A 14,287-nucleotide genomic window follows, 5' to 3' on the forward strand; every position below is an offset into this window, starting at 1 on the left:
AGCAATACCATGCCCAGTTTCTGCCTCTGAAGTATACATGTGGGTCACAAGGGTAAATACAGCCAAGTGAAGTTACCCATATTCCATTAATGTGTGCAGCAACATCAAACTCCAGTAACTCAGCGCACCGTAGGAACCCAGCAAGCACCAAACCTCGACTTTCTGATTCGAGAAGCATGAGGAAAGCTAAATGGCGGGGTGAAGAAGGAAGGGAGGACACAGCCTCGTGGTCAGGAGGATGATACGTGCACAGAAAGGCCCTGGGAGAGATTGGAGAGGTGCAACACGAGCACATGGCATGGGTAAGGATCACGAGGTCAGGTCCCTGTGGGTGATGAAGCGCAGATGAAGTTAGCACTCCAGTGCAGAAGTGCATGAGGGAGACTGAGAACGGCTGGGACGCAGTGCAAAACCACTTTGGGAATCAACACGTTTGATTGGAATGCTTAGCTTAAAAACCTGGCTCCCAATTGAAGGTATTAAGACACCTGAGTCAGATATAGTCAGACATACCCAAAGGCATTAAAGTTTACCCCGCTGATAATAGGGCTCCAGTGGTTTAGAAATTTTACCCTAACTTTTGTTTTCACTGAAATGAATCGAAATAATAAAAATACTCTCAAAATTTAAATGAACCATTCTAGTAATTTTTTTTTTTTTTATTAAAAATGCTTATTGTAGCAGGCTAGACTCAGTAATAGAACCCAATTATCTTTATACATCATATTAAATGTAAAACATTACTGTTCCTATAATTTAGGTCACGAAATAAAAATGTCACCAGTGTTGTTATGTTAGGTTTTAATAATCATTTCCTACCATACGAAATAGTTTCAACTACCAAGACATACTGGCAGTCAGAGATGGCAACTCACAAATACTGCTTCACACTCCGAACAAAAGGCACACAAAACTTACCTTTCATTATGCGTTTTAATAACTGGAAGTAGTTCGATTCTCTTTTTTATACAACCAACTATACATTAACATGTACACACACTCAATTCCAGTCACAGTGCATATATATTTCTGGATCCGCAGCAATATAAAACGAGTTCTAACTGTATATAATATACATGTGCAAGTCTGAATGAGTCCTGAGTAGCTTTAAAATACTATTAGTCAAATCCTGTAAATTTAACCGATGCAAATAAAACTCAGGTTTTACAGTGTTATGCTATTGTGAAGAAGTTATTTTTCAAAAAAAGAAATACAGCACTTTGCATCAGCTTTACGCAGAGCTCTGAGCTCTGTACGGTGGCACAGTATTCACTTACAGTCTGGGTAATAAGAAAATCTGAAAAGATGCTGATCGCATTCTTCGGTAACTATTGCTTCCTCTGCTTCTTAATTAATGGCAAGTGATTCGTTTTGCTTCAAAACAACGGAGTGTGGAAGACTTATACAGGGTTTAAACTATATTCTTTCTGCTGCATATATTTTTGTAAACATTCAAGTTACCCCGGCCCTTTAATTTTTCTCAGGACAACTATACAATTATACAGTCAAATAGTTAAAATGCGTGTCTGGGAGAGAAAAAAAGAAACAACAGTGGAGTATGAGCACTACCTTAAACACCACAGTATGCTATAAGGAAACAAAAGAGGAAGTGTTCTTTAAGGAACAGCTTGGACAGAAACCGAAAGAAACCTTCTGTCAGCATGACACACAGCCACGGTAAACACGAGATGCTCCTGCACCACCAGAACAAATTGTCTGAGCAAACGGGAAGGAAGCACTCCCGCTAAGGAGCGGATCCAAACACTGCAAGAGAGTCAGAATCTTTGTACAGTATTAACAGAGCAACTTACACAAAAATGTCTGTATACCCCACGCCAGGAAAATGCAGGCACTAATATGAGAGCTGGTAAAGGACACAGGCTAGTGTTGGGGTGTAGCTGTCTTTAACTGGAGTTGTTTTGATGCAACTTTCCAGGTATGGAGGAAGAAGCCTTTTTTTTTTTTTTTCCTTCATTTCTCCTGCAGCACAAAAGCGAAGGCACGACTCTGACTGTGCTCCTCTGGCATAAGGGTCCCGGCCCAAAAGTTAGCTGGTCCCATGGCTGCTATAGTCAAAAACACCTTTCCTGAAGAAGGGTGAGAATTCGCAGATGGTGTGTTTTGACAGAGTTAGCCCCACTTTATCAATGTGCAGCGGAGACGATGGAGATTTCAGCATCGCAGAGAAAAAGCTCCTGAGGTATTTCTGTGGAACGAAATGCAAAATGTCATAAGGTTTAGTTGATCAAATTGATTATGACCACTTTGAAGAATTAAATGAACAGTGGTATAAAAAAAAGAAACAAGATCTCCATGGACTGTGAGAAGTCCTTTTAATAACCATCAGCATTTAAATCCATCCATAAAATATGTCTACTGAAATGTCTGTATTAAGCTCAGGAAAAGCAGAAAGGAAGAATTTTCCACTTTTTTCCCCTGCCAAGCTTAGTAACTGTTTTATTCTGTGCTCGTCTGATGCTTTCTGGTTTTATTCTGTAGTCATGCAATGCTTTCTGCTAATCATGACCTGCTAATACTGCCGTCTAGCATTACCAAACACTATAGCAGGTGCAACCTCAAATCCATTCTGCAGGAATTTCACTACATATGGACACAAAAGGCCTTCAGAAGTCTTTCCCTCATCAAGCCTCCACAATCCTTGCATCGACAAGGATTTGTTTTGATCAGGGCCATCTGCACAAAGATTGAACGACTTCTGTATTATCTCAGAACCCACCAGCATCTTTTCACTGAACTGCCATCTAAAATTTTTAAGTCTAACCCATGAGAAGCATTCCCCTTCCCAGAAGTTAATATTCACCAACGACTGTGCAACTTGCATCCATTTGTACCTAGAGAAATTGTGACAGATGTACATTAACACAAAGTTAGTTTTTTTACAAACCTGATGGGGTTTCATACGCATATTGGTTGAATTATTACAATCATTTAGCATGATTTAATAAGTCATATTTATAATTTTTGAGTGAAACACAGTAAGCAAAATGTTCCTCAGACAGGTGCTAAAAAAGTACCCGTTGTCACCCAAATAGTTGTAAGACAGATCTCATATGGAGCACAGGGATAAAATCCTTTGCTCTGCTATGGACTGACCACACAAAAAGATAACTCGAGAAATTATTCACTAATCTTGGATGCAGTGGGAAATATATCTGCAAGACAGAACAGCACAATCTCCTACTAAGACCACAAGGTTTAGTTATTTGAATGCAACAGCTTTTGTGTCATGACAGTGGCTCCATGTCTTGTAAGAAGTCTTAATTATTCACTCTCTTCTCAAGGAGAATTCCTCCGCAGTATAAAGACCTGTTACCTCTTTAAGTGCCTTGGAAACCAGCTCTATTAATATCACAGAAAGCAGGATAACAAAAAACAACCAAAAAAAAAGCAGCTGGCACATAAGCTATTCTCTTGGCAGGACTGGTGAATATTCTTTTTATTCAGATCTCCCACAGGTTGTATTAATGTTCATGAAAAAAAATTTCATTACAAAAATGCCTTCAAGATGAATTCCAACAGACTAAGAGGTAATTTAAAGTGAGCAACAGATGTCATATCAACATTTGTCATAATTAGGTTCACAAATAGGGCCCCTTAAAAAAAGTCCCAATCCAGTAATGCCTGAAGGATGAATATGGTAGAAAATCAAACATAAAACATGGCATCCTGTTAAGAGTTTTAGCACTGTGCTGAAAAGTTACTGCAGTAATTCCAGTTTATGGCTACCAAAGGCTCAAAGGTACCCAAATATCTCGCCGGAGACATTACAAGACCTATTGCATTCACCTTGGTACGTATGGCCACATAATCGACGGTCATGCCTCTCCTACAGAGCCATTATTCATTGTTTTGGCATGACAGCTCTAATGGCAGAGCAAAAAATCCCTCTGCTATAAGTATATACTTATCTGACGGGGAAACACTAGAAACAGCAGCTATACTTATTTTCCCAGATCTGCACACAGGAGTAATCACAGATTCTTTGAACATGAGAAAGATCCTTGGGAAAATGGCAACAAGCAGACCCTACCAGATTATGATGGAATTCAATTTGTATGAAAGTTTCCAGCCATATGGCTTGACATTATGTGCTCTTCAACAACCACCTCTGAGCAAATTAGCCCTCTTTTAAATCCCATATCTGCATTTGCCCTTGTTTGCAATGCTGATGTGTTAGCATAGCACAGAGCTGATGTGCCCTTGACACAAAGAAGCTGTTGCTTCAATGAAATAATGGCTGCTTTGCCCAGATATACCGGCTGGGAGTTAAGTCCCATAGTGAGGGCAACAGTGATCCATGGCAGAAGCTCACACCACAAGCATATGCCAATGGCTGTGGCTTAGGCAGTAAGGCGGAAGGTTGCTCTGTCCTGTTGGCTGTAATGTGGACAATGAAGTGGAAGAAAACAGTAGGAGAAAAGGAAGAGCACTCCTTACCAGTGCGTGGAAAGATGCTTCCCAAATTCAGGTGGCACTGGGAGAGGACAAGGGTCACAGCAAGCTGGGAGAGGGGCAGGAGCACATCAACACCAAGTGCCAGAGATGACCAAAAGAAAACTTTCTTGGAGATCCAGAAGGGACTCGGCATGGATTTTGTTGCAATCCAGGAAGCCACTGCAAACTGCTGGAGTGGGAGCAAGGCTAGATGAAAGGATCTCCTCTCTCAGGACTCAGTGGCCAGGGGGAGCATTGTTTTCAAAGCTTTCATATCACATCCATTACCAGCAGCAGATACGATTTTTCTCTGTTTACAGAATAACATTATTTGTGCTGATTTAAAACTAGGTGGGAAGCACTCTGTTATCTTTTGATGTGCTTCCTTAAAAAAAAAAATTTCTTACTAGACACTGGCAAGCTCAGGGTACCTTCATAGAAACACATCCAAATTTTATACAAGTCAGTGCTGTGACTTCTTACCAGCATTTCACTGATAGCATCTAAATCATTGCCCCTAGTATGCAAAACACTACATTATAGCAAACCTACTTTTGCTAGGTTTGCGTGATTACTTTGGAAAGAAAAAACTAGATAACTGCTACAAATATTGCAAAAGGCTTGGGTTTATTACTTTGCAGTTAGCCTTTGTTTGTTAGCCTTTCAAAATTCTAGCCATTTGTTCTGGATTATTTAGTCAGGTAATCAGTGTTCTTCCAAATGCACTTAGGAGTTTCATTTCACTAATAGTGTTCAGCTTGCAACATTGCTGGTTTGCTGGTAAAGATCCTAATTATAAATTTGTCAACATCTCAATGTGAGGGCACAGGACCCTGGCACTGTAACAGGGATGTAAAATGGGTAACTTACACACTGATCCTGTTGCTCAGTCTAAACACACATTCAGGAACGCCGGTTCAAAGAATGGAAATACTCTTGGCATATACAAAACTCTTAAAGACTGAAAGCCAGGTTAAAAAAAAAAATCTGAAATAGGAAAAGCAGTGGGTTTGCCCTCTTGGCACGCATTACAACCTTCATGGCCTTTAACTTGAAATTTATGACAGCCATACCTGCAAGTTTTAACTTTGTATTCTACAGAATCAATCGGGTTGGAAGAGACCTCTGGGATCATCGAGTCCAACCACTGCCCCTACACCACCCTGTCAACTAGACCATGGCACTAAGTGCCATGTCCAGTCTTTTCTTAAACACATCCAGAGATGGTGACTCCACCACCTCCCTGGGCAGCCCCTTCCAATGGCTAATGACCCTTTCTGAGAAGAAATGCTTCCTAATGTCCAACCTGAACCTCCCCTGGCAAAGTTTGAGGCTGTGTCCTCTTGTCCTATCACTAGTTGCCTGGGAGAAGAGGTCGATTCCCACTTCACTACAACCTCCCTTTAGGTAGTTGTAGACTGCAATAAGGTCACCTCTGAGCCTCCTCTTCTCCAGGCTAAACAACCCCAGCTCCCTCAGTTGTTCCTCATAGGTCAGACCCTCCAGACCCTTCACCACCTTGGTCGCCCTCCTCTGGACTCGCTCCAACACCTCAACATCTTTCTTGAAGTGCGGGGCCCACAACTGGACACAGTATTCAAGGTGCAACCTCACCAGTGCTGAGTACAGAGGGACGATCACTTCCCTAGACCAGCTGGCTACACTATTCCTAATAGAGGCCAGGATGCCACTGGCCTTCTTGGCCACCTGGGCACACTGCTGGCTCATGTTTAGCCGGCTGTCGATCAGCACCCCCAGGTCTCTTTCCGCCAGGCCGCTTTCTAACCACTCTTCCCCCAGCCTGTAGCTGTTGTGGCCGAAGTGTAAGACCTGGCACTTGTTCTTGTTGAAAACAAGTGTTTGCAAAGGAACTAAGACTGGAGAAAGTGTTGTGAGGCCCGAAGGTTCTTCTTTACTTACTAGTTTGAGAAGCTTTCCCTCCCTTTTAATTATGTGAATAGCAAAATGGCACCCATTTTAAAAGCTCATTAAAAATCATTTTAATAGGGTTCACCTTTATTAGCAGTAGGCCAGCGTTCATCTCATGCTCAATCCATCAGCACAGCAAAGTCATTCTAATGATTTTTGCACTACTTTGTGATGTGGGGACCTCGTAATTTTATACATTTTAATATAAATCCGTAACTTAATTTAAAGTTATTAAAAGTTATTACAATCCAAAAGCTTTCTGGAATGTGAAAGTGTTCTTATCATCCTTTCAATTGTGGCATATTAAAGAGGAATTCAGTTCAATGACATTGTTCTCACAATCCATTACAAACAGCGACAGCCTCAGAGACCAATAGCAGAGCTTAGCAAGAATCGGATTTTTCATTAAACTTTGGTGTGTTTAAAAACTCATCAACTCTGGTACTTTCAGAAAGTGAAGAAATTTTGAGCTTTCTCTCTCCAATTGCTGTTTCTAGCAACTTCCTCAAAAAAGTCAGCATTTTATATTTTTTCAATACAACACTGTACAATTAGCATAATAAATATCACCTGCTAATATTTGACAGAGCTGAAAGCACCACAAACTTTAATAAGATAAACCTCACAAGGCTTTGGGGATTTTTGAAACAATAGCTTCTTGTCTTTGAAACAATACCCCCCTTTCAACACCTACGCATCAATGTGACAGTCAAAAGCTTTACCACAAGGTCACAGAAGGTCACTGGTGGCAGAGGCAGGACTAATTAACTTGCTCATCTAAGTTCTAGCATTGGCTCCTCTCTCCCTTTAACATAGATGCTAGTTCCTCCCAGCACCCATCACATAATTATTCTGTTGACTAGTGTTAAGTGCAGCAAGCTTTAAATCAAATCTTGATTTGAATTATTCATAGAGCAAAGCATATGCAGGTATCAAACAGCTGTTTTCTATAGGATAGTAATCTGATTACAAAAAGAGACAGATTGAAGCATATTCCCTGACTCTGAAAAACCACATTGTGCTGCAATTAGATATTCGCAATGTAAGAGCTTCCCAAGGAAGACTCCAGCCCAAATCAAGAAGACAGGAACATGCTTCACTTCCAATCTGTGATAACAAAAAATAAGGTTCTGCTTAGAAGGCAATGCATGCAAAGGGAGCCTGCTGTAACGCAGAAATGGGAGTGCATCTCCTGCCTTTGTCTCCTAGAAAGAAATTGTTGGGCACATGCAAAGTAAAATGTGCATTTGGGGATCCTTTCCCAAATTAACCAAGTTTCTCTATTTTGGACCTTTCCATTGGTGTCTTGATGAGAAAAATAATTACTTCCAGGGTGGTTTTTAAAATACAAAACACTGCAGAAACACCAGAGATCATCACTAACTACAGTCTCGACTACAAAAAACAAAAGCCTGGCTTAAATGGCACTGACAGAAGATGGTGTCCCACAGAGACTTCAGGCTGGCAAAGGGTCCTGACTGGGGTAATGCCATATACAGAACCTGAAGAAAAGAGATTCAAACTTCTCATTGGATCTGCTTCTTCCATGGCTTGGTTTTCTTTTTTTCTTTGCTGGTAAAAGTCAGAGATAATTAACATGCTGGGGCTGGAGCCTGTGATACCACTAGGAGAGCACAGAAGACAGGAACCCTTAGGAAAAGGGCTGTAAACTAAGTCAGCTCTGCCTCATCTGGGACACAGACCACATCTCAAACACTGCACAGGACTGGATTATCTGAGTCAGGTGTGGAGGACAAGGAAAGCCACTAGCCAGAATATAAGAAGTTTCTTTATGAACTGATTCCCAAGAGATCAGGTTCTCTTATGCCAAACGCCCCAACATTACACAGCAAAGGGTATTCAAGCTGTCCAAACCGAGGTGTTTTATCCAAGCAGTGGTCCCAGCAGGCTGCTCCTGTGGTCTGCAAGGATAGCTCAGCCCTCCAGGTCACAATTTGGTTCACCACAGTTAAGCTTCTACTCTGTTTCTGCCACTCAAACCATTTCCCCTTCCCTTGGGGACCACCTGAGGCTAAACTGGCTAATTAGGAGTAATTGCCAGCATAATGCTCCGATAGCTCTCTGGAAGTAGTTTCAGATCCACTTCTGGATCTGATAAATATGAGCAAGCAGGGAAAGAATTGGCAGATAACAAGAATATAAAATAGGAGGTTGCATTGCTTTGGAGTACAGCAGCTCAAAAGGATGGGGGACTATACAGAGACTATGACTAAGATCTTCACCTCCAGCAATTCAAGATTCAGATCAGCTCTCCACTCACCATATATAACTAGCTCAGAAACATTTTGGTCTTCTGTGGGTTTTTGGTGGGTTTTTTTGGGTTTTTTTTTGGTTTGTTTGTTTGGTTGGGTTTTTTTAAATAAAGAAAACATGAGGCTTAAATTCTTTTCCCCAACACCTTGACACATATTGCAAGATATCATAGAGCAGATCTGAGTAAAATATGTAAGCAGGACAGTATGTGATATTCAATATCTCAAGTGATATTTCAGGCCCTTCAGGAAGCACCTAATGTCACCTCTGGATGCGTACACATTTATCTCCTGCACACACCCTTAGGTCATTACGTGCAGCTGTGATTTCATAGCGATGAGAAAAAGACTTACTGCCTGGGAGAATACCTTGTGTCTGAAGGATCTTACTTCTGTGAAAAATTTGGAGAGAAAGCTTCTAAAATTATGACATGATGTCCTAGGCCGCTATCTTTTGCGGAAAGACCAGGAGGGCTGGGTTCTCCTTACAAAAACTACAGTATTAGACACTGCCAGTTTGTGCAAAGCTTCCCTGAGGAGTCAGAGGTAACAAATGCCTCCAGAACACATCTGTCTCATAGGTACTTGAGACCTTGCTCTAGGCACACACAACTTGTGTGAGCACAGAGAGACTTCTCAAGAGAATAAAGACAGATTCACACGTGTTTGAAAATGACAAGTTACCACCACATTAGTGGTAATATTAAAGGGGGAGAGTTATTTGCTTCAGATTGGCAGACGTTAATTAGGCTCATGGCTGGATTAACTGGCTTCACATTACACAAGCCAAGAATAAAGGACTGACTCGTTTTAATCAAGCCTTTCCTGTTCACTTTGATTAGGCCTAATCAGAAGTGAGGCTGTTTACAGATAACACCTAGTAGGCACTGGGGAAAAAAAAAAAAAAAGAGTTAAATAAATAAATCAAGAACTTCCCAATCAGTATCACCTTTCCCTGTGTTTGCATGTCTTATACCTCTACATACAACCCCACCCCACACACCAAGGATTTCCATCCAAAACAAATCCAACATACAGATTCTACATATAATTCCACAGCTGCGCACAACCCCATCACCGGCTCTCCCGAAGCACACAGATATTAAACTTCCAGCTGTCTTATTGACAGACTTTGCCTGCACGAACATCCTCTTAGCAATGGAGGAAAGCAAGCCTGGCACCACAGGAACCAGTACTGCTAGGGATGCAGCAGCCAGGCACACCTTCAGGGGGAGCAGAGCATTTGCTGTAGGGTCCGGCTTTTCCTAAGAAACCAGGATTAACCGGTCTCCCTTAACAGAAATAATACAAGTAAGGCAAATTATGCTAGGCTAGGTGTTTTTAATTTACTAGCAAATATCTTGACAATTTGGCTGTGATACACATATGTAAACTCCTAACTTGTTAGACTGAACTTGTTTGCTAAGGAGCTAGATAGGAGGAGATGAGTTTGAAAGCTCCTACCAAAATGTAATGTAGCTCTTCTGTTAGTGAACAGATTTACACATATAGCTCCCAAATGTTAACATGGCTGTAAACACTGGATCATAAAAACAGAATTTTACTTTGATAGAAAAGAAGTCAGCCTTTGCTTTTGTTCGAGCCTCAAAACCGAACTGTGGAGACTTGTGTTCTTGCCACTGCAGTGGCACTAACTGCAGCAGTCTGTGTTGGTGGTGGACTTAACCCAAAGCAGAGAGAGAAGCAGCAATACCATAAACACCACTCCTTTGGGCATGTTTAGAGATACCCAAATGACTTTAGAACTAAGCGGGTGAGAATCAAGCACCTAAATTCCATTTTAAAAATCCAGCACTTACATTTTTAGCCCCTTGGGAAACTCTCCCCATGTTTTTTATGCACAGCGTAATGCAGATTCCTTGAATCAGAGTTAGTTTCCTCCACAGCTATACAGGTGAAAGCAGATTTTACCACTACATCTCCAGAAGTGTTTGAGTGCCACTAAAATTTAATTTTACCCAGGGTAGTACTGAAATTTACTTGAATTCATACACCTTTTTGAATATTTGTAATGTACAAGCATTCTGAGATGCCAGTTATGATTCAAGGTGAAATTGCTCTCCAAGGTTTTCAAAATCCAAACTATTCATTATAGCTATTTAGAGCGTTTTTCTGTGCAAGTCTAATGGCATAAGCACATTATGTTGAATTACTCTTATGCCACATCAATTGAATTAAGTTCTGAAGTCAGTCTACATCCCAAATTACAATCTTATTCTGCCTGAAATTCATTTAAAATCCACAGGACTTAATATTTCTTACAATGCCTGCATGCTAAAAGCTTATATTCATTGGCTTGAAGTAGCTCCAATGAAAATGGAATTGTAGGCTGGCAGGGGAAAAAAAAATGCAGCAAGGGCTATGATTTACAGGTGCTCTATCAGTGTAAGTCTTCTCTTGGAAGTGAATGGCTGTATTAAAAAAGATCAAGAGACCTTACTAGTGAAGGAAACCAATCTTTTCTCTGGAGCACAAGCCAAAACAAGTCCTGTCAAAATCTATTCCAGAAAGAACAACAGGATTGAATTCACTACAGATCCCTGGGCCAGCAGCGACAGCATGTTGTCTGCTGGAGTGGCCTTGGCAAACAGCTACCAAAGCACTTGACATGCATCACTCTCTACTTCCACTGATGACATCAGATGCTGGAGGATGACTGACACAGTTGCTTTGAAAAGGGATAGCACCGAGCTCAACTCCGTGTCCTTGGTTGAGTGCTCCCTTTATTCATCTGCTCACATCTGAATGTGGAAAGCCATCATTGGAGACAGATAAAGGTACACAACTTCAAAACTTGATTTGTAGGAGGACGCTGGGAAATTTATTCTGAACTGACAGCAAAACACATTAGGATGTGGAGCTAAGCTGGAGTTCAAAGAATGTTGTCACATTCTGAATTTACTAAATCATGATAAACATACCTCCTTATTTTCTGATACTCTGAAATCTCTAAAAATGAAAGAAAAAAAAGGCCTCTGAATTACACATCTTATTTAATTTTTGGTTGTAATGGAGATAAACATTTTATCACAAAAGATCCAATTTTTGAGGTAGCGATCTGAAGTTATACACTTAAAGAAAGCAACACCAAAATTACTGTAAAGGGGTATGTATATTATGTCAAGTTACCTCTAGCCAACTCTGCAAAACAGGGTTTCAGACCTGATCTTGAATAAGGCATTGAGTTTCAGCAAATGAGACCAAGAGGCTGCTGTTCCTTTTGCTTCCAGTAGCCTGTTGGACCAGAGCTTAAAATTAACTCATCCAGAAAATAACTCCAGGCTTTTGCTCCTTCTGAACGACCATCTTTCTCTTCTATTGCTATTATAAGAATAATGTCTTGCATTTGCTGTGGGCCTGGCTGAGAGTCTATAGTATTTAATCAAAGTAACATTTTATTGGTATGTGATCAACTGCTGATGTACGCAAAGTCCTAATTACTACTTATTTGTATCTAGTGACTGTAATCAATAAGTAAAATTAATTTTATTTATTCACTTTTTGAAGCCAACAGGGCTTCACACGAGAAGCAGCACCACACAAAAAAAAAGATGAAATGCTTCACTGCTGAGAGCTGCTACTACTCCTCTTTGAGAGCTGCTGTTTCAAAAAAAGAAAAGTCAGGTGCCTTGGGCAGCCCCAATGATGCACTGAAGGCTGGGAACCTGATGTGTGAAATTGCTCTCAGATGGCTAACTGCAAAGTCTTACTGTCTGCAGGCAAGGCAAGACTTCAGTGTTGTTGCTGAAAAGCAGTTATTTTTGTTCTTAAATTTTTTAAACAGTTACTAGAGCTTATGAAAGGCACTTGGTGCAGACTAACTATACCTAATCTACAAAACGATCCGTGACATGGTCTTCATATAATTGACATTCATAATATGGCCCAACCACACACGCTCTTCTCCTGTCTTTGTGGATGTGTCTATGCTCTTTCCTTTGGTGCTCCTGTTGCATCCCTGTTCCTCTAGTGGGAAATGAAAACCATCACTCCAAGACGCTGCATTCTGTAATTCAGACTACTGGTATGAAACAACCTTCTCTAGGATTATTAAACACTAACAGTCACAGCGGTTTGCTTTTGCACTAGCAGCCATATCTGGTGTGCATTCATGTCTCTAACAAAAGGAAAAGCTTCCTTTTATTTTTCAATGATTATCAAAAGTATTCTGAATGCTTTCTGAAGTCCATCTCACTGAGACGCTTCTAGGAACAGTATTTACAACTGCACTGTCTGAGGCAAACATTCAATCTGCAAGAGCCAGGCTGGTAAACAGCTGGCTTTAAAGCTCTTCTTAAAAAGCTTTGGTATTAGGGATGTTGTTGTAAGCTGATACTGGAGTCTAATAATTTCCTTTTCATAATCACTTTGAACTGACATATAGTCAGTAGCTTTGAAAGGTCTTTGTGACTGGAGACACAGTCAGGAAAAATCAAACAGAAATGGTAATTCTGACCCCACTTGACAGGTTTTTTGCAATAGAAACATCAATTCACCTGTAACTAGCATGAAGCAGGTTGTCTCCGTCAAACAGATTAAGGGATGGGGCTGTGAAACAAATGCCAGTGGGATGTACTCATGAAGTTCATATTGAATATTCAGATGATGAATCATCTAAAATATCGTTAAAGTGTTTCTGCCCTCATGAAGGGAAACCTCAAGAAATGAGGTCTCAGACTCAAACATTCTGTTTGCCCAATTTTTTCAATAAATATTTTGAGATTTTCTTTTCTCAGATGTTTCTTTTGCTGGTCAGCAAGGTGTTAATTCTGAAGCTAATAATATATTTAAATAACAAGAATGAATTCAAATTCAAGGAAAGGTGCTATTTCCATTATTTCATGCTTTCCTTAAGAACCAGATTCCTGGAGTCATGCAAAACCAGCAGAATCTCACTTTTAAAGGTGAAAGTCTGAGTGGTTAGAGCTTTAGAGCCCTACAAAAAACAACCCTAGAAATTATCATCTTCATGGGAGCTCAAGTGAGAACACAAACTAAAACCAAAACAAAGCATTTGGCTTCTAAGTTAAAGAATCTTATTTTGGAAGCTTAATTTTGACTGTAGGGAACAGCAATATTTCAGTCAGTTCAGTGTCTATGATGCTTTCCCCAGCCAGTTCTACAGATTCGAGAGCAAAATTGAATTATGCAGTTCATACAAGATTTATTTCTGCCTCTTGCATTAACACCTATCATTGAAAACCTCATCAGACGACACCAGGAAGTGAGGAGGTTAAGGACAATTGTATTATTAATTTTAAATAAATTGAGCGTGTCTATCTTTTAAAGAGGTCCAAAGTACCATGGAAAAAAAAGCAGAGACAATGCCAGGAAGATGTATGTGCTCCTACAAAACCTGAAGTAGGCTCACTTTAGCATACTGTTACAGGTTGACTTACTTCCATCCCCTGAGCTCTGTAAGTGGCAGCAAAAGGGAACACATGACTCCTACCAACCATTGAGCTGTCTGTCGGTGCATCCCCGATCTGGGATTTTGCTTCTTCCCCTTTGCTGCCCACAAACAAACCTGAGGAAATGCAGCAGTGGGAACAGGGATGGGAAACAGGGAACAGAGACAAGGAGACAGGCTGAGGCCGGGGGGAGTTTAT

General features: G+C 40.6%; 1 protein-coding gene across 3 annotated transcripts in view; it reads right to left on the reverse strand.

Moving 5' to 3' along the window:
* Window positions 1–676: 676 nt before the first annotated feature.
* KIF16B (kinesin family member 16B) overlaps window positions 677–14,287 on the reverse strand; it is a 144,090-nt gene continuing 130,479 nt past the window's right edge. For all 3 annotated transcript variants that reach the window (XM_068395235.1, XM_068395227.1, XM_068395220.1), the window contains one exon: window positions 677–2,206. In XM_068395235.1, coding sequence (XP_068251336.1) covers window positions 2,048–2,206 — 159 coding nt within the window. In that variant the 3' untranslated portion in view covers window positions 677–2,047. The remainder of the gene's footprint in view (window positions 2,207–14,287) is intronic.

Source organism: Nyctibius grandis, chromosome 1, assembly GCF_013368605.1.
Source record: "Nyctibius grandis isolate bNycGra1 chromosome 1, bNycGra1.pri, whole genome shotgun sequence".
NCBI classification, from domain to species: domain Eukaryota; kingdom Metazoa; phylum Chordata; class Aves; order Nyctibiiformes; family Nyctibiidae; genus Nyctibius; species Nyctibius grandis.